At 37.9% G+C, this 26743-nt stretch overlaps 1 protein-coding gene across 1 annotated transcript; it reads left to right on the top strand.

Annotated features, from left to right (window-relative positions):
* Positions 1-126: 126 nt before the first annotated feature.
* On the top strand, positions 127-26427 carry wgn (Tumor necrosis factor receptor superfamily member wengen). Its single transcript, XM_071670731.1, has 4 exons — positions 127-1836; positions 9874-10765; positions 13410-13673; positions 16238-26427. The coding sequence occupies exons 2-4, from the start codon at positions 9874-9876 to the stop codon at positions 16588-16590; spliced, it is 1509 nt and encodes a 502-aa protein (XP_071526832.1). The 5' UTR covers positions 127-1836; the 3' UTR covers positions 16591-26427.
* Positions 26428-26743: the final 316 nt, after the last annotated feature.

Raw genomic sequence — 26743 nt, 5'->3', positions numbered from 1 at the left:
CCCCGTTAGATGTTATACTTAATTATCTTAATCCAAGGTCGTTCCCATTTTTCTTCTGTCACCATTCAGTATAAAAAGAGTAATTAAACATAACAGGAGTGGAAGTGACTGGAGCAGCACCTGTAGGTTTAGCCTACGAACAATGATTAAACGTCAACAAGAGTGGGAGTGACTGGAGCAGCACCTGCAGGTTTACCCTGATATGCCCAGTGGCAAGCCCAGTACAATAGTAAAGTATCCACTTCTGTAGCGATATCATCATATTTCTTATGCGATCTGTAAATTTGAGATAAGAGGAAGTGGTATACAGAAAGTGAAGCTATGGACATTGCATTGACCAGATCATAGATTGATATCGAGGTCAGGGCTGTCAAATCGGCAGATCGCGATTAAAGTATATTACGGAAAGCAAACAGGGATGATAAGAAGTGTCAAATCCATCTTTTGATACGAGATCGGTAGAAGTGTATGTTCAACTGATTAAAAACTGGATTGATTTTGATAAAATTTGGTCCGTACACTTCACTCGTGAGAGTAATATGTCAGGTGGATATGTGTAACGTGAACTTATATAAGGATACAACTATTCAGGTTCTAAAGGCAACAAAGGTCACAGTAAAGAAATGTTACATATTAGTATTCTTCGCGCAATCTAATTACCAGTAAGCGCCTTAACAAGCCAGGTAAAACACTTTCACATAGCAAAATTATCATATTCACATTGTGACTGATTTGCAGATTCCACAAATATAATTTGGATATTTTACATAGGTGGAAATACTGTGTATTCCTCTTTTCATGATCATCACAAATGATGATTAGCTTTTACGAGTATAAGTAAATGGATTCCAAGCATTCTATGAAAATCACAAACAGAAAACATTGTACTAATTCTTTGGATGCAGTACCAGGTCACACTGTCCCTTCACAATAACTTCTACTTTCATAAGAAATAACAGTTAAATGTGCTCACAGAAAAGATTGTCTTTAACTCCAGAGAATAGTACAGATATATGCTTATCTATGAATATATTAGCTTAAAATTATGCAAAATCAGATATCAAAGCAATAACATTGCGTTTACCCACTTCTACATAAAAATTCTTGCGATCGAGATTGTGTGCAGTTGTTAAACCTCTGGCCTGGTTCTGTATATGACGAAAGAGGTGGTTACATTAATTGAAAATTTATGATTTCCTGATCTTTTGAAATAAGATCCAGGAATACAGTCTGTCGTATTCAAACTGCAACCCACCCTCGAGCCATTGTGTATCATCCTCATTACTAGGAGCAACAGTTTGCAAAAACTTGGCACTGCAGAAAGCATTAAGAACGACGGGTATGCGGGTCATTATGATCTGGAAAGCAAGGGCATGAAGTAATTTCAGTGGTGGCGATGTTATAGCCAAGATCAAACAGATCACTTACGTCTGACGATAACACCATTAACATTCATCGTTTTGTATGAACACTGAAGACGGAACGTATCTCCCTAAGAAGCCCCAGGTGCACGGCGCCCATTCATACCATTCAGTCCACGTCCAGATGCATGCCCGCGGCACCTCAGCCTTGAGGTTGTACGGCCAGGTACGACCATTGGCCGCCTCACCTGTGACGTCGCTACTTGTACACCTAATGAATGAAATTATGGCGAGGCTCGCTGGCTAGCTTGTCAGTGGCTTGCCTAAGCTGGGCATGGGGCACCTGCCAACCAGCGAGTCTCATTGTAATTATAGCAAGATGTCTTATGTTTGTGTGGAGTAAATGTCTAAGTGCCAAGATGAATATACCGATAAAATGGATTAAAAACAGAATATATTAAATATTAGGACGAAGGTAAGTGAATGAAGTACACTGCCAAAATCTTCGAGGTATGACAAAAGGGAGATTTGCGAAGAATAAGAGTGTAAGTTGTAGCGGCTATTCTCGGCTGGTCCAGGTCACGAAGTAACAGGTGGTTTGGCCAAGAAGAAAAGTGGAATTCAGGCATGTGAAATGTACAGGTACCTGCATAAAATCGGACTATTCAGTGTAAAAATTTGTCAAGTGTGCGAAAAGGAGCCGAGACTGGAGAATGTTAGGGCCATGGGAAGCCAGAAGAAAGGGCGGGAGTCAGGGTGGCTGGGCCCAACAGAAAAATGTGAAGTGCATACTAATTTTTTATTGACATATATTGTATATTTGACTCAGTGTTCTGTCTGGGTTCGTATATTGCATGAAATTCTCTTTTATACATTAAAACTGACGAAGAATTTGGAAAAGTGCTGTGGAACCATGTAAAATAAAAATCTGGTTTATATTATGATGATTTTAAGTATCCTCAAACCTAACTTTTACAAGAAGAGTGGGTAAATGATTTAGGGGTGCCCCCAGAAATAGCATGCATTTGGAAGAAATGTAATCAATGGACTACTTAGTTAGAGTGATGGAGAGATGCTACATAATTTGGTAGTTTACCATAAAGAGAGCATGTTTGTTCTAGTGCATAGATTTTGACAAAAGTTGTACCCATAGTTTACTTGAATTCTGTAGAGTTGATGTAGGGTGTGGGTTTTAACGTGAAGCACCCCTTACTTCCACAATCTAAAGTCCCCACAAAGCTGGCATGGTTTTGAACGAGAGGGAAACTTTGGGTATAGATACTCTTTGCGAGCTATAGATTTTAAGAAATCAATTAGTACCCATTACATCTAAATACCTTGCTTAGAAAAGGAGAGAGAGTTATGGCATCTCAAATTAATTTATGAATGCCCACATGCTGCGCAGGACATTCATCACCGACTGTCTTTTGTACAGTTGAAGGTATACCTGGTGTTTGTTTGGATTCTACAGAGCTAATCCAGTTTTTAAATCAGTGTGCTGTCTAATTACAATGTATTTGGGAAGTTATAAAAATCATTTACTGGTAAAATGAAACTTCTCCGTTGCCTCCTCTGTGTTTCCACATGTATTTTGTCACAATGGAAAAGCAGAATTTTCTTTTTCAAATTCGCATCACCACTGTAATGTGGACACTGTTATAAATCACTTGAAGTACCAAAAGAAAGAAAGAATACCATTATGCAAGATGAGATGTTAAAAATCACTAATCAAACTTGAATAGCATTTGTAGGAGGGGGAAAATCAGTATTCATTATGTACAAAATTATTTCTCCCATTCCTTTTGGTAAGATTAGAAATCCTGTTGGATAATTTGATCTTTTAAATATTTCATTATACCGTCTATTTGTAAAACCCAAATTGCAATAAATAAAGGGGTCAGGTTTAAATTGTTCTGAAGGAACCCATTTGTGGCTAGCACATCTATCCCTGTGTTTTCTCATTTTTTTTTATACCTCTCTCTACATGTATCATAGATACCAGCAACCGCTGACAACAAAAACATTGATACCTGTCCTCCTAAATGAAGGAAATTAGTGAATATTAGACCACATATATCAAATGCATCACTTAACATTCCAAGTTTTGTCTTACAGACCTTATTATTTATTTTATATACCTCACGTTTTCCTTCACAACCCTCCACATTAACAACTGTATTTGATATTGAAAGATACATGAATACAAATAAGAAAACACATTCTTGATATTTATAGAGAAAACAAGGAAACTCCAAAAGTAGAATGAAGATTCTAAACCTATATAATTTATGTCCTCTTTCTAATAGATTAAGATTTTTATCACAGTTCTAAAGTGTTGGGGAGGGCTGTGAAGATCAGGAAAGATGTAAAATTAGGTGCACTTAGATATTAACAGAACCTGTAGAAACCTCACAACCTATCCTAGCAGCCAAAATCTACTCTCATATTTATAGTCTGCTGGTCTAAATCATTTCAACTGAGTGATGGGAATCTGCTGATATTTCTCTCTTTCGGATGCATGTTATTTCTGTGGTTTGATCAGGTAAGTAACGAAAGGGTAAGAGAGATGTGTGGAAATAAAAAGTGTGGCTGAGAAGAGGGTGTTTTGAAGTGGTTTAGACATATGGGGAGAATGAGAGAGGAAAGATTGACAAAAGGGATATATGTGTCAGAGGTGAAGGGAACAAGGAGAAGCAGGAGACCAAATTGGAGGTGAAAGGATGGAGTGAAAAAGATTTTTAGTAATTGGGGCCTAAACATACAGGAGGGTGAAAGGCATGCAAGGAATAGAGTGAATTGGAACGATGTGGTATACCGATGTGGACATGCTGTCAATGGATTGAACCAGGGCATGTGAAACGTTTGGGGTAAACCATGGAAAGGTTTGTGGGGCCTGGATGTGGATAGGGAGCTGTGGTTTCAGTGCATTACATATGACAGCTAGAGACTGAGTGTGAATGAGTGTGGCCTTTTTTGTCTGTTTTCCTGGCACTACCCTGCTGAAGCAGGGGGTAGCAATGAAGTTTCATGGGGCGGGGTAGCACCAGGAATGGATGAAGGCTAGCAAGTATGATTATGTACATGTATACATATATCTGTATATGTGTATGTATATCGTGATATGTATGTGTATGTATATGTGCATGTATGGGCGTTTATGTATATATTTATATGTGTGTATGCGAGTCAATGGGCCAATCTTTGTGTGTTCCCTGGCGCTACTATTCTGACATGGGAAACAGTGATTAAGTATGATGATAAAGTATATATATAGCGTTGAAAAATGTGTGGAAGTCGAGAACATTATCTTGGAAAAAAAAAAGGGTATGTTTGAAGGAATAGTGGTTCCAACAATGTTATATAGTTGCGAGGCGTGGGCTATACATAGAGTTGTGCGGAGGAGGGTGGATGTGCTGGAAATGAGATGTTTGAGGACAATATGTGGTGTGAGGTGGTTTAATCGAGTAAGTAATGAAAGGGTAAGAGAGATGTGTGGTAATAAAAAGAGTGTGGTCGAGAGAGCAGAAGAGGGTGTTTTTGAAATGGTTTGGTCACATGGAGAGAATGAGAGGAAAGATCAACAAAGAGGATATACGTGTCAGAGGTGGAGGGAACGAGAAGTGGGAGACCAAATTGGAGGTGGAAAGGTAGAGTGAAAAAGATTTTGTGTGATCGGGGCCTGAACATGCAGGAGGGTGAAAGGAGGGCAAGGAATAGAGTGAATTGGATCGATGTGGTATACCGGGGTTGACGTGCTGTCAGTGGATTGAATCAGGGCATGTGAAGCATGTGGGGTAAACCATGGAAAGCTGTGTAGGTATGTATATTTGCGTGTGTGGACGTATGTATATACATGTGTATGGGGGTGGGTTGGGCCATTTCTTTCGTCTGTTTCCTTGTGCTTCCTCGCAAACGCGGGAGACAGCGACAAAGCAAAAAATATATATATATATATATATATATATATATATATATATTTTTTTTTTTTTTTTTCATACTATTCGCCATTTCCCGCGATAGCGAGGTAGCGTTAAGAACAGAGGACTGGGCCTTTGAGGGAATATCCTCACCTGGCCCTCTTCTCTGTTCCTTCTTTTGGAAAAAAACGAGAGGGGAGGATTTCCAGCCCCCTGCTCCCTTCCCATTTAGTCGCCTTCTACGACACGCAGGGAATACGTGGGAAGTATTCTTTCTCCCCTATCCCCAGGGAAATATATATATATATATATATATATATATATATATATATATATATATATATATACACACATATATATATATCCCTGGGATAGAGGAGAAAGAATACTTCCCACGTATTCCCTGCGTGTTGTACAAGGCGACTAAAAGGGAAGGGAGCGGGGGGCTGGAAATCCTCCCCCTCTCATTTTTTTTTAATTTTCCAAAAGAAGGAACAGAGAAGGGGGCCAGGTGAGGTTATTCCCTCAAAGACCCAGTCCTCTGTTCTTAACGCTACCTCGCTAACGCGGGAAATGGCGAATAGTATGAAAAAAAAAAATATGTGTGTGTGTGTGTATGTGTCTGTTATTTTTTTACACATATTGCTATTTCCTGTGCTAGTGAGGTAGTGTAGGAGGAAATAATCCTCACTTAGCCTGTATCTCTGTTCCTTCTTTTGGAAAAGTATAACAGTAATGGTGGATTTACAGCTCCTTGTTCTCACCCCTACAACAAGCAGGGAATACAAGGAAAGTATTCTTTCTTCCGTATCCTGAGGGATTTACTTTTACTTTTCCAAAAGAGGGAACAAAGAAGTGGGCCAAGCGAGGATTTTTCTCTCAGAGGCTCAGTCATCTGTTCCTTATGCTACCTCACTAATGCAGGAAATGGTGAAATGACCAGATAACTTGTTTTATATCAAATTCTGTCTGAAGAAGCAAAAACAGGCCAAGTTATTTACTTTATCTTCACTAACTACTTAGTATTAGTTGGTTTATCTTGTAAATTCTGTGTAGGTATTTGTACAGATGATGCCTCTTCAGTGGTTGGGTCATTAAAAGTGTTTTTTGCTTTATGAAGCATTGGTTTCAAGAACTGTTGGTTTTGACACGAAAACTGTGCCAGACCAAGCCTTGAAAATGATGAATGATATTATGTGTAGGCCACTTAAATCATTCCTGTTTGCCAAACTTTGTGAATGAATTGGGACAAAACGTGAATCGCCTGCATGCACAGGTAAGATGGTTATTGAGAGGAAAGTTGTTGTCACAAGTGTATGAGCTGAAGAATGAGATGTTTACTTTCTAAGCTTACTCTTAAGAAGCAGGAAGAATTTTTTGAGTTACTGACTGATTAGATTTGGTTTGCCTCATTATCTTACTTGGATGTCTTTGAACATTTAACCAAGGTAAATTCCAAGAAGCCAGACAAAGTCAAAAGATCTTGTCTTCTTCAGACAGTATTAGTACTCTGATGGGGAAATTAAGAATTTGGATTAAGAAAATGCACAACAGAATGGACATGTTTCAAAATGTGACTGCAACAGACTGGTTTGCGGGGGTTTCAAAATACTGGTAAAGAGAATTCAGCACAATTTTCTAAATACTTAATATCCATTGAACACTGGGACTGGTTGAGAAACCCTTTTTTGAAGCAACATCAGACAGTCAGAGCTTAGTCTCATATAAGAAGAGGAATTAATTAGTAGACATATGCAATGATTGCAGTTTGAAGTTAAAGTATCTGGAAGTGGATCTTGACAAATTCTGGAGACATTCTGCATGAATACACTCTGATTGCAATTTTCCACATCTTACCTGTGTGAGCTGGGATTCTCTGCAATTACAAACAGAAAAAAAGAAGGGAAAACTACAAACTGTTAAGTTAAAATTGAGAGTATGTTTGTCCAATACTCTTCAGAATATAAATTGGATCTGTAAATCCCATCAGGCCCAACTAATCCAGTAGGAGACAAAAGAGTAGTTAAATTCAAGTAAGTTTCTACTTGTTTGGTTGTTTCAGAGTAATCTAAGATTAGAAATATAATACAAGAATTTATAGATTTAAGCAGATTTAAAAGCAGTCAATTTTTTGTGATATTTTTCTCTCGGAGTAGTCATAATTGCAACAAATTGTCACATAAACTGTATTTGGGCTTAGGTCCATGTAGATTCCATTTTATTTGGTAATTCTTGAGGCAACTGTACTAATGGACAGTGAAATAGAGGTGCTGCAGAGTATGACATTTGAGTTTAAGATGCATTCAGTGAAGAAATGTTGAAAACCATTGAGTTAGTGTTAAATATGAAAACTAACAAGTACTGATAAAAGAGATTAATGAAGAATATATGAGCTAATATTAGGTTAAAAGTCATGGTGGGAAGCTGAAATGAAATACAATTACTGGAGTTTCAGCACAACTGCAGTTTTTGAATAGGAAGTTTTACATCTCAAGAAAAAGATTAGACTGGATCAGGCCCTGCTAAGTTCTGTTCTCTTCAGACAGAGTGGATTTTACTGTGAATTAGCTGATGGAATGAACGTGCAACAAATGCAAAATATGAAACAAGAAGCTATCTGTATCAACAAGATACTTAGAAATGGTAATCTTTTAAGATAAAAACTGAAAAGACAGTTCATTCATGTATTATATGATGGACTTTATTTTTTAATTTGAAGTGAATGGAGGACTGCATTATAGATTAGTAATAAATATAGGAAAGTTTATCAATGATATTGGACTGGAATCTTCATGTCTTCACATAGGTTTATCTTGCTTTCACATTTTAGTTCCTTTTATGATAAAACATGTTTTTTTCCTATTATTAATTGGGAAGAAATACTATAATACACCCCACTCTGGATATGATGTTTTGAATGTTAGGTTTTTATTATGTTATTGCCTTAAGCATTACTTTTTGATGGTACATATTTAAACCTGTTCTTTAATTATGTATAACTGTGATGAACTTACTGAAAAATGAAGTTTCCTATATTATCTATGTATTGTAAAATAATAGCTTGAGTGTACAGGATTAAAGGCAAGTGGACAAGAATGATCTTAATTAACATGATTTTAGCCATATTTTGTACCTTGTAACTGAGGGACTTAAGTGAACAGTAATTGATTTTGTTATTTGATACCTTACTAGATAGTTAGTTAAAGTAATGGATGATTTGGAATTTAATAGTTACTGGTACAAATTTGTTGAAGTTGTCAGATATTACAGTATGCCAACTATGTACCATAGTCGTGGATATTTGTTTGTTGAAAGTTTTCCTTGGAATTCGATGAATGCAAAAGAAATATAAGGTGAATAATTAATACTATACTGTTATGCAAAGTCCTCTTCCCTTTCAGGTTGGTGTGGTATGTTAGATTTTTACGTACAGTACTTTGCAATTGTTACTGTTTTGACTTTTTATATGAATACTTCAGACTACTTAAACATTCATGCAATGATATCTATAACATCAATGTGAATGTTATATATTGTAAATAAAAGTTAGTCAACATATATTGCATGTACTTGTACAATTCTCAGATGGAGGCCACTATTTTCCTGAGGAATGAGTGGATTTTGACATCAGTGTTGAACCATAAGAAATTGCATAAAGAATTTGGTAACTAAGTACAAGCTTAAAAAGCAAAGTGTGTAGTGGATGCCCATACTCAGAGTAAATGCTTATGTCATTATTTATCAGTGCAGTACTTTTGGTTTGTAGGTGAACCAGGGAAGTCAGTTTGAATTTGGCAAGGTTAATATTCAACAAAGTATTTCGTATTTTCAGTTTTATGTCGCTGAAAAGACATTTTAGGATGCTTGTATGACAGACCAATTATTTACTCAAATTAGGAAATTATTTGTACTGGGTAAGTTGTCTATTGGTGTTTGTAATTTATTGATGATTGGTAATGAATAGTACGTGATTCATGTCTACTCACATTTTATTCAACAGAATATTTGAATTTCATCTCTTTTGAATTGACCTGAGAGTAATGGTAATAGAAATTAATTTTCATTTAGCTGTCTGTGCCAGATTCGGTCATGAATTGATCATCGCTTATTTGTAATTTTATAGTCAATTATATACTGTATTCAAAGACATAAAAAAAAAAGACCTTTTTGTTGGTGACTTTTTGTTTTAACCCGATGATTGGTGAAGTACCGAGTCTTATAGAAAATGACACAGCTCATAATAACCAGTAACTGTTGTTTCTTACATTCACAAACCTTACAATTTGAAGCATGATGCGAAGTGTGATATTATTGATAGTTGTAAGTCCAAAATGCTGCTGTTGTAGTTTTCTCTTGTAACATATTTTCCACAATATTCTCTTAGCTCATTGAAAACACATGATTTTTAGTGTATGATAATGTACTTATGTTTTGTTGTATCCCATCTAAGGAAAAGTAGTTTAGCATATATTTGTCACTGAATAGATCATTGTAACATAGGCTTACAAAAATTTAATAATTATTTAAGTATTGCGCAAGGAAAGCCTTCTGAATGTTTACATAATGTTATCACTAATTACAAATTTATTTTGCAGATGGTAGGAAGAGGGTGGTGGTTGCTGGTGTGGACAGTGTATACTGCTTGGACAGTGGGCGTAGTATGTGGAGGGTCGTCATGTCAGCAGGGTCAGGAATTTTACAGCAGCCAACAAGGACGGTGTGTGCCATGTACACGCTGCCATGGTCCTCAGGTGGTGGTGATATCATGCTATGTATTTCAGGATACTGTGTGTGCCTCTGCTGCTCAGTTCCTTCCCACTTGGTCACGCTTTACGCAGCCTCAAGCTCCCACCCTCTCAACACCAACCACTGTAGAAAATATTACAGAAAAACATAGACATGGACAACGGACTTCAAAGTATTCCAGTGACAATTACCGTCCCTCAAATAACCATAAAAAGACCTCAGGTCATCAGCAAGGCAAATCTGGCATTGACAAAGGATCTTCTACTAAAAACAGTCATAGTGGGAAGAGTCGCAGCACTTTACAAAGCCAGTATCATTCAGAGAACAGAAAAACGCAATCAAAACGCCAGCAACACCACCATAGACACACTGGAGAGCATACTGAATACAGAGCTCCAAATAAGTCTGTTTTGGTGGAAACAAAGGAGTCTTTAGTGAGCAGTGTAAGCATTAGTGACAAAAGTGATGCTAGTGAATCAGTGAGTGAGATGAGCAGTGGTGGTGATGTTCATAATGCAGATGATGGAGCCAGAAATAGTTTTAATGACTTTGAGTCTGTGAGAGAAGATGTCAGTGATGGTGCTAATAGTGATAAGGATAAGGAATTACATGAGCCAGAAACTGCAGACTGGCAGTCAACTTTTTTTCTCATAGCTGTAATTGTTATTGCCATTTGTGTTATTCTGCTCACCATCCTCACAGTTAGTCATTTGAGAAGTGTCTTCACACGATGGAAGTTAAGTAAGTAGACTTTTGTTTAATATTTTGAATTAGCTTTTGGTGTTAATAAGATACCTTGACCAATTCTGGCAGTTTACAAGCATATGATCTAAGAAAACTGTTACAGTAGTGAGAAATAACAGACTCTGTTGGCAGGATTTACTGTGCTCTACAGTTGGTAATTAAATGGGTAGAAGATGATAATCACCAAGAAACTGATGTTATTATTTTCAGCAGCTTGAGTTTTTCAAAGTTGAGTACTGCTTGAGCTTGCATTATTATTATTTTTTTTCTTGTTAGTATTTTCCATGCCAGCAAGATGCTCTAGGGCAGGTGAAGAAAGGCCTCATCCATTCTCTAGCTGTCATGTGCAGTGCACCAAAACCACACACATGCACCAAAAACCTATCCATGGTTTTCCTTAATTGCTTCATATAGCTTAATTCAGTTCACTGACAGTATGTTGCCTCCTGTGTGCCATATTACTACAATTCACTTCTTCCTATGCATGCCTTTCACTCCTGCATGTTGAGGCCCTGAGTATTTAAAATTTTTCTCGTGCCATCTTCCATCTCCAAATTGGTCTCCCCTTTCTTCTTAACCCCTCCACTTCTGACACATGTATCCTCATTTTTACAATCTCTCCTTACTCATTCTCGCCATATACCAAAACTATTTCAACACATCCTCTTTAGCTCTAGCAGCCATTCTCATCTTATTACCAAACCTCTTTAATACCCTGTCGATCAGCTGCCCTCACACCACATATCTTCAGACATTTCATTTCCAGTACATCCACCTTCTTCTCCACATTCTCATCTATAGCATGTGCATTGCATCAGTACATCAATGTTGGAGTACTCTACTGTCAAACATACTTATTTTTGCCCTCACAGATAATGACCTTTCTCTCCACATGTCCCTCAGTTTTCTCAGAACGTTTTGCCCCCCCCCCCCCCCCCCCCCCCCCCCCCCCCCCCCCCATCCCCACCCAATAACTCATCTCTGCTTCCATGGTTCCATTTGATGCCATGTCCACTCCCAGTTATCTAAAACGCTTTTCTTATTCCAGTTTTTCTCCATTGAAACCGAGATCCCAATAAATCTCATTGGACTGCTAAACCTTATTTTTATTCACATTTTATCTTAACTTTCTCCTTTCACACACTCCCCCAAAGTCAGACACCGGCTTCTGCAATTTCTCACTCAAATTTACCACCAGTGCTGTGTTATCAGCAAACAACCTCCAATTCATTGCCCATCTTTCAAAGACCCTTGCATTACTCCCTCACCACTCCATCCATAGACAAACAGCCATGTTGACATCACACAACCCTGCTAAAATCCACCTTCAGAACCAGTCACCATCCATTCTCCCCACTCATACACACACTGTGCTCTCTTAATAAAAATTCCTGCTTCTAATGTTGATTAGAGTCTACCTTTAATAATGCCTGGCTAATTGTAGGCACCTGTAAGTTAGCAGCATTGTAAGGAATTTACTGATTGACTGCTCTAATGTGGGACCTAAGAGTTACTCTCTTGAAACTAAGGTCAGGAGTTTCTGATTCAGCTATAGGAAGCCCAGCTTAACTTACACTGGGAACTCTTATAGTGTCTTATAGGTGGGCCTGTGGTTATCACTGAAATCCCTGCACTGAGTCGATGGAACCATTGTGGTGCAGTCATAACCTTGTTGACAGATAGTGGCTGTGACTCAGCATTGGTCAGACAACCTGGCTGAAGTGAATGGCCAGAGGTTGCTGTCAAGGCACCCATCTTGGAAAAATAGTTTTAAACCCAGTGCACATGAGCTGTACCAGGTTGAATTCATGATTATGCTTTGAAATCCATTCACATTTAATTAGAATACAGTTTTAAACACCTAAAATGCTTATAGACATATTGTGACCTTCATGGACCAAGTATTTTAAAAACGATGCATTTACATTTAAATTTCAAATATAGAGAGAAATAATCCACTGTATAACCAAGGTGAGCATTGAGATGGGCCAGCAAGCATATTGTGCGTGGAGGGCATCTGTATATGATACAAAAGTCTTTGTGTCTCATTATGAATTATTTTAGTGACAATAGTTGATTTTCTAAATATGACACCGACGTTATTTTCTCTTCTTTTTATGAGTAATTAAAAGTTTAGTTTTATATTGTATTTGAGATACCTTTCATGCTTTTGTATCTGTTGGATCCATTAAGTATTGTGCTAGCTGTTTAGGATGCCTAAATCAAACATCATCCATCAGTTGATAGATGGATTATACATAAGTAGGCTATGTACAAAATTGAGTCGTATACTGTAGTATGGTGGTTAAGTGTATGTTACAAGAGTTTGAAACTAGAATAGTATGTACAGCAAGTGAAAGTGGGAGGACCTGGAATGTGTGGGCTGAGAGAGACTAGACATGAACAGTAGTTATCATATGTGATGACACTGTTAAAGAAATGAAAATGCATCAAGTGTTGAGTTCAGAACTGATGTGTTGCTGTTTTATATCTACCACTTGTATCAAGACAATGTTTAACATTTTCTATTTTTTTAAACCTGTATATTGATATAGTGTACATGCACATGACTGATCATTTGCAATTAATTTTCAGCATTTTCATTTGTGTTATTTGCACTAAGAAGTATTGCTCATTGCAGCAAGAGTATGTGATGCAGTCCCTGGAGAAAATAGTGGTGAGTTGACAGTGATGGAGCATCTCCTCCCAGCTGTACCATCCACATCTACAAATAGAGCAGTGATTGCAATGAACAGAACTGGTATCTCTTATGTCAGAAGTGTGAGCATCACACCAGTCCCTTCATCTTCCACCACAACAAATAGTGGAGTGATGGTGGTGGACTCAGAACGTACAAATGGTCATGTATACCCACCTATACCATTTACAATGGACAGATTACTAGGTTAGTAGTCCAACATTCAGTGATTAATGTGATGTCTCCATGTTGTTTAATTTGTTTATGGATGGGGTTGTTAGGGAGGTGAATGCAAGAGTTTTGGAAAAAGGGGCAAGTATGAAGTCTGTTGGGGATGAGAGAGCTTGGGAAGTGAGTCAGTTGTTGTTCGCTGATGATACAGCGCTGGTGGCTGATTCATGTGAGAAACTGCAGAAGCTGGTGACTGAGTTTGGTAAAGTGTGTGAAAGAAGAAAGTTAAGAGTAAATGTGAATAAGAGCAAGGTTATTAGGTACAGTAGGGTTGAGGGTCAAGTCAATTGGGAGGTAAGTTTGAATGGAGAAAAACTGGAGGAAGTAAAGTGTTTTAGATATCTGGAAGTGGATCTGGCAGCGGATGGAACCATGGAAGCGGAAGTGAATCATAGGGTGGGGGAGGGGGCGAAAATCTTAGGAGCCTTGAAGAATGTGTGGAAGTCGAGAACATTATCTCGGAAAGCAAAAATGGGTATGTTTGAAGGAATAGTGGTTCCAACAATGTTGTATGGTTGCAAGGTGTGGGCTATGGATAGAGTTGTGCACAGGAGGGTGGATGTGCTGGAAATGAGATGTTTGAGGACAATGTGGTTTGAAGTGGTTTGATCGAGTAAGTAATGTAAGGGTAAGAGAGATGTGTGGAAATAAAAAGAGCGTGGTTGAGAGAGCAGAAGAGGGTGTTTTGAAATGGTTTGGGCACATGGAGAGAATGAGTGAGGAAAGACTGACCAAGAGGATATATGTGTCGGAGGTGGAGGGAACGAGGAGAAGTGGGAGACCAAATTGGAGGTGGAAAGATGGAGTGAAAAAGATTTTGAGTGATTGGGGCCTGAACATGCAGGAGGGTGAAAGGCGGGCAAGAAATAGAGTGAATTGGATCGATGTGGTATACCGGGGTCGACGTGCTGTCAGTGGATTGAATCAGAGCATGTGAAGCATCTGGGGTAAACCATGGAAAGTTGTGTGGGGCCTGGATGTGGAAAGGGAGCTGTGGTTTCGGGTATTATTGCATGACAGCTAGAGACTGAGTGTGAACGAATGGGGCCTTTGTTGTCTTTTCCTAGGGCTACCTCGCACACATGAGGGGGGAGGGGGATGTTATTCCATGTGTGGCGAGGTGGCAATGGGAATGAATAAAGGCAGACAGTGTGAATTGTGTGCATGTGTATATATGTATGTGTCTGTGTGTGTGTATATATATGTGTACATTGATTATACATATACATACATGTACATATCAACATATACACATGCATATACTTACATATATACACTTGTTCATACTTGCTCGCCTTCATCCATTCCCAGTGCCACCTAGTCCTACAGGAAACAGCACAAATGCATGAAGCAAAAGAAAAAACATTACGTATACATTCTCTTCTCCTCCTGTACACCTGATCGCCATCCCCTGCTTCAGTGAGGTAGCACCAGGAAACAAAGATTTTTTTCCCTTTTGCATGTGGAAATACAAAAGGAATATTTATAGAATGTGTGATGTACCACAGTCCATATGATACCATTACCCTTATGGGTTAAGTTCAAAAAGTTGAGTGCTGGTTATCTGTACTACTGCTGCCACAATTTTTTTTCCTTGTTTATTCTAGTTTTCACTACAAGAACAGAGTGAACATTTCACGGGGTTTCATCTTAGATAAAGATCGTGGAATTATTTTTTTTTCTTTTTAGGCTAACATTAAGGTAAACCATTACAATTTTTCCCCTCCCCTGGAAAGCTCCCTGTACTGACAGCTGTTTCCACTGGCAACAAATCATCAGGTTTCAATTTCTTTCACTGGAATCCTCACTTTCTCTAATCACATCATAATTTGACAGTAAGAGAATGTTTTGATGTGCCATGACCTTACTAGTGGCAAATTGAATGCCCTACAATTGCAAGCTTCCATTAAAAAAGCCTTGATTTTTATTTCATCCTAGACTTGAACAATAACTCCCTAGAATGAAACCATTGCAAAGTACAGTGAAGCAAAATAATGTGTGTGGGGTAGTGTAGTAAAATACTACATATAAAAGCCAATAAGAATTCCATGTCCAAGTGTAGTGATGTATAGCATAATGTAATGGAGGGTATTATAGTAAAATACTGTACATAGAAGCCAGCAAGTATTCCACATTGCTTTCTCAAATTCCATGTTTGCATTATGTCAGCAGTGCATGGTTTTTCCATTTTATTCCCTCTGGTTGTTGTTGCTGGAGTGTGGAGAAAAAGCCTTCTATGTAGCTATCTAAACAGGTTTCTAGCTTCTGTTTGATAACATACAGGTCTTCTGCTATCTATTTTTCTTGTTTATCTGTATACTCTCCCTCCTTCCCTGTAGACACTATCCATACATCTTCCTTTTCATTTCACTAGCATTTTAACTTACTGATTATGCTTCTTACTGCCAATTACAGAATTACTAGGAGTATGCCATTGTTGAAATGATAGAGATAAGATTACAGTGAAACAAATTTAATTTGTATGGTTCTAAAGTGTTCTGTTGAAGAAGACTTACCACTTAATCAGGCTTTCATTACAGAACAGCGTAGAGTGTTGGGTCCAGCATCATCTGTAGATACAAATCTCTACATTGAGAGCTGGCAGCAACAAGACAGTCACACAGCAGCACAGCATCCTCCATCCACCAGCCCTAACATTGGTTGCCATAGGACATTTCTGACAGGATCAGTATCTGCTTGTCCAAGCCCAGTACCAGTTCGTACTTATCGATTAGGGCCTGCATCAACTTCAGCCAGTCCCATCATTCCTGCTCGAGGACTGGGTCCCATGCAGGGACGTATGCGTGGAATGTTTGCATCACCTGTATGCACTCTTTCTGGTAGCTCTGGAGGTGTAGTAATAAATGGCTGTGCTTCAGTAGAGCCCACATAGCAACCTGGATAGCAGCTGAAGGAAGGAATATCAATGATTACTCCCTGAAGTAGCAGCTCATTCATTCATCAAACCCATAAAGTAGTCAGTTGCATAATGCCTCTTCCATAAAATCATGGCATTTGCAAAGTATTATGCCAGGGTGTCCGTCCCATGACTCATTTTGTGGAGAGAAACATAATAAAGAAAACTATTTTTGTAGTCAACCAAACAGAGGCTCACTACATAGGACCAAGTATCTCAGCTGCTCTGTGACGGTCTAAGGAAATAGAGGCTGATCTTCCTTTGCTTACATATCTTGCTCAGAATATGCCCATGACCAGTTACTGGAGATAATTACACCAGGACAATAAATATTTTAGTTAAAAAGTGTTTCATTTCAGTTTAATCGGTACAGCACTCTGTTTTGAATCAAAATAGTTGCAGCACCAGTAAATGTGAAATGAAAACATTGGTATTAAAAGAAAAAATTAGGATTTCACAATGCCACTTTTGTAATTTTCAAGATGTGATGAGGCACTTGAACATTACATAGTAACTGGGGCACATGCTGATGCTTACTGTAAATATGTATACTGTATTTATGTGAGACATGTAAATAGACACATTGTGTGCCAGTGTTTTGATAACTGTTGGATGTCTGTATGTTTGTTACAAACTTGTGAACTCTAAGTCTGATTGTACCGAGTTATAGATACAAGTACATCATAGCTCAAGTGTTTCTTACTGCTCAAAAGCTATACTGAGTATTACTGTATTGAGAAAATGTATTACCCATGTATTCTCAGTTTACAAATTATTATTATTGCAGTACTCTGAATGTGCACAATTCTCCAGTAATTTGATAAAATAACTTGCATACGAGTGCATACTTAGGTCTTTTTTGGCTTGTTCATGCTGACTCTACCAAACTGTGTGATAAATATGATATGCTGGTGGACTGGTTTTAGTGCAAAATTAATCACTGCTTCACAGAAGTTTTTCTTGGCAAATTCTTTGTTATTACTCACGAGCACCTTAATAACATCCAAATGTTCCAAATAAAGATTTTCTAATATACATTAACTTAATATCAGAATTTTGATTTGAAACAAGAATCTATAAGATGATTATTTTAGAATTTTGAATGGAAAAATAATCTATTGGATATTTGTTAGTTTTTTTATTTTTATGCCAATAGAATTATCTGGCAAATATCTCTTTTTACAATTTCCATGCTAGAATACTTAACAATATAATGATATATTTAATTGACTCTATTATTTGATATTCAGACATATCCAATTCTCTTTTCAGGAAAGGTAGGAACAGGCATTATCCCTAAGAATCTTTGAAATCCATATATGATCCTACACAGATGAAAATAGATGTTAGTAATCTTGAAGTCTTTTAGAATTTTAGATGTACTGCAAAAATTTGGTTTGTTTTATGAAATCACAAGCCCAGGTAAAGGTTAGCATGGAATTAACCCTTTCACTGTGACCATCGGATATATCTGAATGAACACTTATGCCATATCACCACGAAGTATGAATGTCAAATGTACTCCATGGCTGAAAAAAGAAAAAACTATTGCATCATTTAGGAAAATCCCCACAACATTGAAACAACTTCCATACAAAAGCCCATGCTGCCAGACGTGTCATGGTGGATTTCATTGATCACTTGGCAGACATGGCCTTTATCTCTCTGTCTTTTGAGTTGATTGCCTAATAAGCGAATTACTCATGTTGAACACATCACTCCTTTCTTCATACTTGTTCATTGTTTCCCATTTTAGCAAGATATTGAAAGGAACTGACAAAGAAGGGCCTCATTCGCTACATCTATTCTCAAACTGTCATGCACAGTACATCAAAACCACAGCCCTCTTTTTGCAACCAAGCCCCACAGACCTTTTTGTGGTTTCCCGTGGCTGCTTCAGTCCGCTAAAAGCACATCTCAACCCTGTATACCACATCATTCCAGTTCAATCTTTCCTGTGCAAGTCTTTTGTATGTTCGGTGCCTGACCACAAAAATATTTTTCATTCCATCCTTCCATCTCCAATTTGGTCTCCCCCATCTGACTCATATATCCTCTTTGTTAACTTCTCCTCACATATTCTTTCCATATATCCAAAAATTTTTAGCACACTCTCTTCAGCTTTCTTAATCACACTCTACTTATTACCACACCTCTCTCTTACCCTTTTATTACTTTCTCGATTAAACCACCTCACATCACAAATTATCCTTAAACATTTCATTTCCAACATTTCCACCCTTCTCCTCACATCCTCACCTCAAGCCCATACCGTAAATCTATATGACATATTTATCACACAAATCCTTACACTCGACAAAAATTTTTCATTGCTTCAGTCATTTTCTACTTCACAAGGCACCTCTATCAACCGTATCATATGGGTTTTCCAGATCCATAAAAGCCACATACAACTCTTTCTGTTTCTTTTAAGTATTTCTCACACAGTCTTAAAAGCAAACACCTGATCTACACATGCTGTACTTCTAAAACCAGATGCTCTGTACATGCTTACACCCTCTCAGTCACCATTGTCCATGCAACTTATCAAGTTTACTCAAAAAACTCATACCTTTGTAGTTTAAACAATCACCTTTGTCCTGCTGGCCTTTACACAGTGGCACTATGCATGCACTCCTCCAGTCCCGTCACTTCACCAATTCACAAAATTGTAACTAACTACTCAACAACACAGTCATCCCCTTTTTTAAGAAATTTGGATGCATTGCCATTCTTTCTATCTGTTCTGGATCATACCTTATTCGTACAGGAAATAGCAAACAATGCAGAGGTAGGAAGAAATCTACCTTTGTATACCCAGTGTGTTGTAGAAGGTGACAAAAAGGGGCAGAGCAAGAGGCTGGAATCCCCCTCCTCTTCTTGTATTTCAGTTCCTTAAAGATGGAACAGAAGGAGCCAAGCAAGGAGTGTTCATCCTTCTTAAAGGCTCAGGCTGGGGTGTCTGAATGTGTGTGGATGTAACTAGGATGAGAAGAAAGAAGCGATATGTAGTATGTTTGAGGAAAGGTGCCTGGATGATCTGGATCTGCGTGAAACAAAGCTATAGGGTAAAGGGGAAGAATGGTTTGGGAATTACTGAGGATTAAAGTTGGGAGTAGGAGTTGAGGGTAAAAGCTAAGGAAGGGATAGCATTACTGCTGAAGCAGATGTGTTTATGTGTGAGAGTGTTAGGATGTGATCTGCAGAATGATCTGGATGGATTATGGGTGATTATTAGTGCTTATGCAGTTGATCATGAGAAGAAAGATCATGAAAGGCAAGTGTTTTTGGGGCAGCTGAATGAGTGTCAGCTGTTTTTGATGCTAGAGACAGCTTTAATGTTGGTGATTTTAATGCAAAGATTATTGATGTGGTGTTTATGGGTATAATTGGAAGGGTGAATGGAAATAGTGAACAGCTTATGGAGTTGTATGCAGAAGAGGGGCTGGTGACTGGAATACCTGGTTTAGGGACACACACAAGTATACATATGTGAATAGAAAAGACGGTATGTGGGCATTATTGGGTTACATACTCTTTGATAGGCAAGCAATTAAGAAATTTGGATGCAAATATGCTGAGAGGGGCAGCTGGTGGTATGTCTGATCACTACCTGGTGAAGGCAAGAGTGATTTGTTGAGGTTTTTGGAAAAGAAGAAACAGTATGAGTGAGAAGAGGGTGGTGAGAATAAATGAGCGTGCAGAAAATGCTTATGTGAAGAAATTCCATGAGAGACTGAGTAAAAATGGCAAAAAGTGAGGGTAAAGGAAGCTATGAGAGTGAGTAAAGAATGGGGTATATTTAGTAAACAAAACTAGGGCAATGGGTGAGGAAAGGGAGGTATTTACGAAAGCAGTGCTGGCATGTGCAAGAGAAGTTTGTGGCACGTGGAAGGTGGGAAAGGGTAGTGTGTGTTTGGATGACAAAGTTGCAAGTGAAAAAGAGAAGTATATGGGCAGTACTTGCAGGGAAGGAGTGCATTTGCTTGGGAGATGTACAAGAGACAGTGCTAAGAGGTCAAGAGAAAGGTGCATTGGTTAGAGAAAGGAGCAAAGGAAAGGATGAATGACTGCCAGTAAACTTCAGGAAGAATAAGATGTTTTGGAAGAAAGTTAACAATGTGAGAAAGACAAAAGAACAAATGGGAACATCACTGAAGAGGCAAATATGAATTGGTAACAGGTAGTGATGTTGTTAGGAGGGGATATAGTGAGTATTCTGGAAGAGTTATATGTATTTGATGGCAGGGTAAGAGCTGTAGGCTGTTTTGGTTCAGGAGGAATGCGAAATGAGTCATGGGAAGTGGTTTGGTGAAGAGAGGAGATGGTAAAAGCCTTGCTTAAGATGAAATGTGCCATGGTGGCTGAGTATTTAATTAATTTTCATAAGAATGGGGGTGACTGTGTTGTTGATAGTTTATTTAAAATTTTCAATGTAAATATAAATCTTACTGCTGACATTCTGTCCACAAACATACAAAATCTCTCTCTGTCACACATAACACTTGACCACATTTAACTCACACAGCTCATTCTTTGTAACTCTAGATTTCCTGTGGGGAGTACTTTGTGTTAGCCCTGTATTTTGGCAAAATGACAGTAGTAGTAGATAGAGGTAGTAGGTAGGAACACTTAGGTAGGAACATTAGGTAGGAGCCTCTGCAAACACTGTGCTAGACTGGCCCTCTGCCAGTGGCCTGTTAAGGATGAGGCATTAAAGACTAAGAAGTGGCATTGGAGTTCACTAGGTATGGAAACTCCATTGCCATGGCCAATACTTCGAGGGAGTTCCTAAAGGGAACAGGCATCAGATATAGATAGATAAGTAGTACAAATCTTGGTGAGGGTTGAGGATTTTCAGAATGCAAGACAGTGCCACTATATAAAGACATGGTGTACAAAGGTTAGTATTTGAACTACTTAAGCTTATTCAGTACACCTATTGTATGAGAGAATGGTGACTTGAGAGGGTAAAGGCATGTACAGAACATCAAACTGGGGAGGAACAATGTGGTTTCAAGAGTGGTAGAGGATGTGTCTATGAGGTGTTTGCCTTAAAGAATGTATGTGAGAAATATTTAAAGAAACAAGGATTTGTATGTGACATGTATATACCTAGAGGAAGCAGGCAGCAGAGATATAGAGCAGAATAGAGAAAGCACTTAATACAGTAAACAAAGATGCCTCTTGGAGTGCTTTAGACACCTGAGAGTGAACATGGCAGCAAATGGAACCCAGATAAGGCTTCTGGAAGCACTAGCAAATGTGTAGAAAGAGAGGTTCATTACTTAGAAGGAAAAAATGTTTGTGTGGATGCAAGGCATGGAGATTGGATGAAAATGCAAAAGGAGGGTGGATTTGTTAGAAATAAATGTTTAAGGACAATATGTGGTGTAAGTTGGTTTAAGTAAGTAATAAAAGGGTAACTGAGAGGTGTGGTAATAAGGAGAGTGTGGTTGAGAGAGCTGAAGATGTTAGCTGATATGTTTTGAACATAAGGAAAGAATGATTGAGGTGAAGTTGACAAAAAGCATATATGTGTCAGAACTGAAGGAGACAAGGACAAAGGGGAGCTTGGATTGGAGATGGAAGGATGGAGTGAAAAAGGATTTGAGTGATTAGGGCCTGAACATGCACAAGGGTGAAAGGCATGCTTGGAAAAGAGTGAATTGGAATGATGTGGTATACAGGGGCGATGTACTATTAATGGACTGACCCAGGGTATGAAGTGGCAGGGGGAAATCATGGAAAAGTTTGTGGATAAGAGGCTGTGGATTTGGTGCATTGCACATGAAACCTGGAGAATGGATGCAAGGAAATGCAGCCTTTCTTTGTCTGTCCCTAGCATTACTTCGCAAATGTGGGAAACAGCGAATGAGCATGAACACATAAATATATATTTTTCATGTTTGATTGCCGTTTCTAAACTGAGTGTACCTCAAAGAATTTTTTTTTTGAAAAATGTGATGTATAGCGAGTTAAAGGAAAATGTAATGTGCGAGCTGTGTGATTGTTCAAGGCTTGTCATCCACCAACACCCCTCACTACCCCATATCCCCACCAGGATGCAAATGTTTACAGTAATCAATATGTGGTTGTTTCTTTTAATGCATTTGTTTATAAATCCATGCTATACAATATTGTTTGCAACAAATAGTAAATTTTTTATCTTCCAGTATGAAGGGATTATATTAAAGTAACTGGTACTACCATAGTGTAAAGTTATACAGTCTCAATGTATGATACTGGTTTGGTCTTACAATTTTTTTCTACATCTTTGTCCATAAATGATTACTCTGTGGTATTAGGTACTCCAAACTGTAAACATTGTAATAACTTCACTATTACAGAGCAATTATATTAAGGTAATTACTACTGGTTCTGCCACAGCATACATGTTTATGATATTTATCAATTTGGACTATTCTACATGCACTTGTTCGTAAGTAATTGCTTCTTAATACTGTATACACCAAATAGTAAACATTTCAGCAGTTTTACTATTACAAAGGGATTTTTAGCCATTTGTGATGCTGTTTTTGGTCTGTTTGCAATCTTTATCCATTTCTGTTGTTGTGTTTGGTCTTATATTTTATTCATGCAGCTTTTTATAAATAACTGCTTAATATTCCTGCATACAGTATGGTAAATATTAAATCATATAACATCATTAATGTGAAAGAATGACATATAACTAATTTTCTTAATTCATGTATTTTCGCCATTTCCTGCACTGGTTAGGTTGTGCCAGGAACAGATGATGCAATGGCCTCACTCAAAATCCTCATTCTAGGTAGTTGTCTTGCATAATGTGCTGAGACCAGAGCCCTTTATCCATAACTACTCCCAACAGACCTTTCTGTGGTATCCCCCAACTGCCTTAAATCAAATTGTCACATGTATACTACATTGCTCCACTTTACTCTTTCCCTTGTAAGCTTTATGCCTTCCTGCTAATTCAGGACCCAGGCCTTCAAAGCAGCTCCCACTCCATCCTTTAACCTACTCCTTGGTTCTCCCTTTTCTTCTCTCTTCCACTTCAGTCATGTATACCCTCATAGTCATCCTCTCCATCTGTCCCAACCATTTCATCACACTTTCTTTAGCTCTCTGATACATACTCCTCTTACTACCATACCTCTCTTACCCTGGTATTACTTATTTGATCAACCTTCCTTGCACCATATTTTGTCCTTAAAGATTTCCTTTCCAACACGTCAACCCTCTTCTTTAAATTTTTGCCGAAGGTCCAGCCTCTCATCCATACAGCATCAGTGGGATAACTATATCATCAAACAAACCCATCTTTGCCTTTAGAGACAGTGACCTCTTTTTCCACACATTCCTCATTGCCCCCACCTCACCCACCCTATGGCTTTCCTCAACTCCCACACTTTTAATCGCTGTCTTATCCACTTCCAGGGATGTAAAAGACTCCACTTCTTCCAAGTTTTTTCATTCAAACTCGGACCCCAAATAATTTGTCCCTCTTCTCTTCTAAACCTAATAACCATGCTTTTCATCAAATTTACTCTCAACTTTTTCTCTTTCACACATTCTTGCAGGCTCATGCACCAGCTTCTGCAGTTTCACATTCAAATCTGCCACCATTTTTGTGTCATCAGAAAACAACCAACTCACCTCCCAGAGGCCCCACCCCCAATAGATTGCATTCTTGCTCCTCTCTGCAAGATACTTGCATTCACCTCCTTTACCACCCATCCCTAAACAAATTAAATGGCCATGTGACATCACATACCCCTGAAGCAGACTCACCCTTGCCTGGAGCCAATCCTCCTCCTCTCATCCTGTTTGCACATAACCCTGAAGCAGACTCGCCCTTGCCTGGAACCAGTCCTCTTCTTCCTTTCATCCTGTTTGCACACATCTTGATAGAACCCTTCACTACTTCTGGCAGTTTCCCACACTCACCATATATCCACAACATTTTCTTCAGATCACTAAATACCACATCATACAGGTACTATTTCTCTTTTAAGTATTTCTCATGCACATTCTTAAAAGCAAACGTTGATCCACACATTATCTACTATTTGAAGCCACATGTTCCTCCCCAATCTGAAGTTCAGTGCATGTCACCACCCTCTTATCACCATTCTCCTGTACAACTTACCATCTACACTCAACAAACATATACCTCTGTAATGTAAACATTCATTTTCGTCACACATGCTTTTATACCGTAACACTATACGATCGCCATTCCACCAATCCTGAGGCATGTCACTTGGCTTCTGTTCCAACATTGAGAAATTGAATATACCATAAGGGTAGGGTTTCCAGTCTTCCCCATACCTGTCCCCTTCAGTTACCTTGTATGGCATGCAAGGAATATGTGGGAAGTATTCTTTCTCAAAGGATCATACCCCCTTTTTTAGCCTTCTGTGACATGCAGGCAAACATGTGGAAAGTATTCTTTCTTTCCTGGTTCCAGGGATAATAAAAAAATGTGGCACTGTGAAATATATACAGATGGACAGTATAATATATTCAACTGGGTAACCTTAACTCTGAAAGTGGCATTGCAGTGGCTGGTGCAAGTCATGCCACCATGATAAACCATACTATTCATTCAGTGCATCAATATATTTGTTGTTTACACGCAAGTTCTGCTTTCCATATTTATTTTCTGAACTATTTTTTTCACACGAGGTGCTTGGATTCTAATTGACTTTTCCTATATCAACTGTTAATAACAATTTATGGGTCTGTAGAGTTCAAAATAGTAAATGAAGTCACACCCAATACCGAAATCAAAGAACCTATCAAATACTATAATAAAAACTATAAGGAGCTGGTATTCATCTGAATTGTTATCGTCATTCTAGTAATTGTATCATTAATTTATCATTACCAGAGCAATTGTGTCTCAACACTTCCTTTATTCTGTTGTTTTTCAAGTTACACCTCCTCTCTACAATTCATTGTGATAAAATGATGCATTTCTAGACATACCCTTCATGGGTAAAATGCATATTATCCGAAAATGATGCTTGCACTGCATAGGACAACAAGCAGCAGAGTGGCACAGTAAATTTTCAAAAAATGTGGGAGTATGTTGTAATGCTTTACAAATGTTGATATGGAGTAAAAAACTGAATGTCCAATATATATGACAAAAACAGTGAATGGGTTAAAGTTACTAGCAAAGGAAATTCTTGGTAAAAAAATTCACTCAAATAGAAAGAGGAAGGTTTCAAAAACTGCTGATCATTAGGAGCAATAAGATGCATTTGAATATGGTTTTGAGTTGTTTAAAGAAGTCTGATTTTTGGATTATTATAATCAGTATTTAGTATTAATCAGTAACTCAATTTCAAAATGGTATAGCTATTATGAATACAATATAATGTTAAGAGTATTCTTAGGGGAAACTGTAAAATAAATTTGTTACATTCCACAATACTTCGGTTTTAACATCTTTGATAGATGTTTTAAGGTATAAAAGGCTATTTAGTTTTGTTCTTTTTGTACTGAGGGTGATAAGTTGCTCAGTTAAGTACCCTGATGATTTAATGTTATGAAAGATTTACCAACCCAGATCCCTAGTCACATGTACCTCTAGTAATAGACACTGAGTGTTATTTTAAAGATTGATTTATAATTGCCTAAGTGGCATTTCTTGTACAGTGTAACATATCAATTCCCAGGTATAATCAAAGTGTATTGGCCTTTTCACAAATTGTTAGGTTTCACAATAGTTACTTTTATATACCATTCAATATTCCTTGATTTCAGATCACCTGTCACTGGTCAATTTTATAAATTTGTATTAAATTCTGCTCATCTGAATGTGAGTACCTTCCTTACCATTGTGATTAGGATCTTGAAAGTCCCAAACTGTATGACATATAATGTGTACAGTATTATCTTCAGAAAATATTACCTTCACGGAAAGATTCAGGTATTGAAAAGAACTTATTATTTGCTTCCTGAGTTCAAGTTTGGGATGTGTATAATTAACATATTTCATAATACAGTCATACATGTTTTTAGTTCATTATGGAATCCTTTTATATTCAGTATACCCATTTACAATACTGAAATATCAATATGAATACAGTATCGACAGGTCCTAACAAAAATTTCTCAAGTCTCTAGGGAACAG

Source organism: Panulirus ornatus, chromosome 15, assembly GCF_036320965.1.
Source record: "Panulirus ornatus isolate Po-2019 chromosome 15, ASM3632096v1, whole genome shotgun sequence".
Lineage (NCBI taxonomy): Eukaryota > Metazoa > Arthropoda > Malacostraca > Decapoda > Palinuridae > Panulirus > Panulirus ornatus.
Note: the sequence above shows the minus strand (reverse complement) of the source record. Positions and strands in the feature narration are given on the sequence as shown.

Excerpts from the sequence above, each read along its gene's own strand:
- wgn (XM_071670731.1), top strand. The coding sequence starts at position 9,874 with ATGGTAGGAAGAGGGTGGTGGTTGCTGGTGTGGACAGTGTATACTGCT. Across the intron at positions 10,766-13,409 it reads CTTCACACGATGGAAGTTAA|CAAGAGTATGTGATGCAGTC; the intron begins GTAAGTAGACTT and ends TGCTCATTGCAG. Across the intron at positions 13,674-16,237 it reads TACAATGGACAGATTACTAG|AACAGCGTAGAGTGTTGGGT; the intron begins GTTAGTAGTCCA and ends CTTTCATTACAG.